General features: G+C 39.6%; 1 protein-coding gene across 1 annotated transcript; it reads right to left on the bottom strand.

Annotated features, from left to right (window-relative positions):
• Window positions 1-1,371: 1,371 nt before the first annotated feature.
• Window positions 1,372-2,310, bottom strand: OR11L1 (olfactory receptor family 11 subfamily L member 1). The gene has a single exon (XM_010167703.1). The coding sequence runs from the start codon at window positions 2,308-2,310 to the stop codon at window positions 1,372-1,374; it is 939 nt and encodes a 312-aa protein (XP_010166005.1).
• Between the last annotated feature and the right edge of the window lie 288 nt (window positions 2,311-2,598).

The following is a 2,598-nucleotide window of genomic DNA, read 5'->3' as shown; positions in this document are numbered from 1 at the left end:
AATTAGTGCTTTAGAGCAACGTTTCAAATCTCATCCGAAGTTTATACCTGGGAAGAGAATCAGCTGCCTAAACACACACATTTATTTTAATTGTAAAGGCCCCACAGTGCCCTGAGTGGCCACCAACCGTCACTCCAAAAGGAGGGACTGACCTCTGGTAGATCCAGTGCTAATTCCACCAACCAAAAGCTTTAATCTGGAGCATTGAATATGTCACAAGGATTTCATTAATGGTTTCTCTTTATGCATTTGAGTTGGACTCCTCAACTAGCTATCATGAATCCTGATTTAGATTATTAGTCTAAGGCTTGTATGTGTGAGTGGCTGAAGTCAGGCAATCCTATTCTCACTGTTGTTTTCATTTGAATATCTTCTGAGAGTAGTCTTCAAACTCTGGTGCAGCTCTGCCATTGGCTACTATGTACCTTGGGCGCCAACCAGAGCCAGTGAGAAGACATGGGTACAGACAATTTAATTGTTCCAGATGCAGACAAATGCAGGAACCCAGTGGAACACTTGCCCTGGTGACTCTCTTTAGCAACACCATGGTTCTGGCTGTTTGTAGTCACTATCAACAATGTCATTTTTGGGTCCATGGGTCATTCAATGGAATAAAGCAGACGCTGCAGAAGGATGCAAGTCTCCGAAGGTTTCTCTGTCATATATCACAATCTCCAGTAACTGTTCTAAATACACCTAGTAATGTAAGAATATGTGCTGATACCTCCGCACCTAAAATGTTGCCTAACTGTGAAGAGAAAGGAACTATACATTAAATAAAATCAACTATATCACATTAATGTCTCATAGTGTTAAATTAATGTAAAGTAACAGTAAAAATGTGTTTCTGAGATAAATTTTCCTCACAAAAGATAATTACACTTTTTCTACTTTATGTCAAGATATTGGTTTCACATGCCCCAAATGAAGGATAAGAAAACAGAACGGCATTTATTCTGAATGAATGAATTCTAAAAAACTGACCAGGCAAACCAAGAGAAAAATCTACAAGCAAGGAAACACAAAATTAATTTCTAAATATAAAATCTTATATTACACTTAGAATGTTTGTGTGTATTTATGTCTATGCACTAACAAGAAAAAAAAATGCAATTCAGATAATTATAATAGTAATTAAAAGTAAGGTAAATGGGAAAAGAGAGAAGGAAAGAGGAAAAGGAAGAAAAAAAGTGAAATATTGAGTAGTTCAGGAGTTATTTTGATATATAGTAATAACTACCTTGAACTCTTTTTTATAAAAATCCAGCAACTGTTGCTGTTCTATGTGCTCATGACAATGTATTGTTCTGGAGTTAGAATACAACAAAGAGCCTGAATATCAACAAGACTTAGTCTTGAAGTGTTCCCAGTTTACAAAGAATGAAGACGATGATGTTTGATGACTATTTTTTCCAAGGCCTTTTTGAATGCTCTGTTTCTCAAGCTGTAGATTACTGGGTTCAGAAGGGGTGTGACCACTGTGTAGAGCACAGATACAGCCTTATTGAGCTCTGAGGACAGGTTGTAAGTGGGACGGACGTACATGGAAATCATTGTGCCGTAGTATATAGTCACTACCATGAGGTGTGAGCTGCAGGTGGAAAAGGTATTTTTTTTTCCAGAAGCAGAGGGTATCTTCAAGATTCTAAGAATTATAAGTAGGTATGAGACAAGAGTCAACAGAAAGCAACTGGAAAGAACCAGGAGAGAAAGGATGAAGATGACCGCTTCCGTGACAGTGGTGTCTGAGCATGAGAGCTTCAACAGTGGAGAAATATCACAGAAGAAGTGATCAATGAGGTTGTATCTGCAGAAATGCAGTCTGGAGACCATCAGACAGGGCACAAAACCAGTGAAAACACCAGTGACCCAGGAGCCCACAGCCAGACGGGTATAAGACTCAGTAGTCATGGCCACACCATAGTGCAGCGGTTCACAGATGGCAAGAAATCGGTCATATGCCATCACTGCCAAGAGGTAGCACTCAGTAGCTCCCAGGGAAATGAAGTAGTAAAGCTGTGCCATGCATCCTGAGAAAGAGATGGTCTTGCTCTTTGCCAGTAGATTGGCCAGCATCTTGGGTACAATTGTGGTGGTATAACAGACCTCCAGGAAAGAGAGGTTCTTGAGAAATTTGTACATGGGTGAATGAAGTTGTGGCTCCAGTGTTACCACTGAAATAATAATGATGTTTCCTAGGATGGTTAGAATATAAACAACAAAAACCACTGTGAACAGTAGGATCTGGCAGTGTGGGCTGCTACTGAAGCCCAGTAGCCTGAATTCCAGTACTGCTGTGACATTTGTCATCTCTTGGAAAGAGCTGGGATTTGTCTGCTAAGGAAATAATGTCAGAATACGTTAACTTTCAGTGGTGAAAGCAGTAATTATAAAAATTACGATTGTCAAATAAACCTTTGGGAACAATGTAAAAGTCACTACCAGTCTGTCCTTCTTTTCTCCTTCCCTCTCTCCCTCCCTCCACCTCTCCCTTCCATCCTGATCTCTCTCCTTCCGGAAATGTAAGTTTTAACACATATTTCATGAGCTTCACAAAGAAAATTATAGAATGAATTGCAAATAGGCCAGTAGACAGCC

This window comes from Antrostomus carolinensis, unplaced genomic scaffold (genome assembly GCF_000700745.2).
Source record: "Antrostomus carolinensis isolate BGI_N321 unplaced genomic scaffold, ASM70074v2 scaffold23195, whole genome shotgun sequence".
Classification (NCBI taxonomy): Eukaryota; Metazoa; Chordata; class Aves; order Caprimulgiformes; family Caprimulgidae; genus Antrostomus; species Antrostomus carolinensis.
Note: the sequence above shows the minus strand (reverse complement) of the source record. Positions and strands in the feature narration are given on the sequence as shown.

What these genes read in the sequence shown, in the direction of transcription:
- OR11L1 (XM_010167703.1), bottom strand. Translation starts at nt 2,310, where the DNA reads ATGACAAATGTCACAGCAGTACTGGAATTCAGGCTACTGGGCTTCAGT.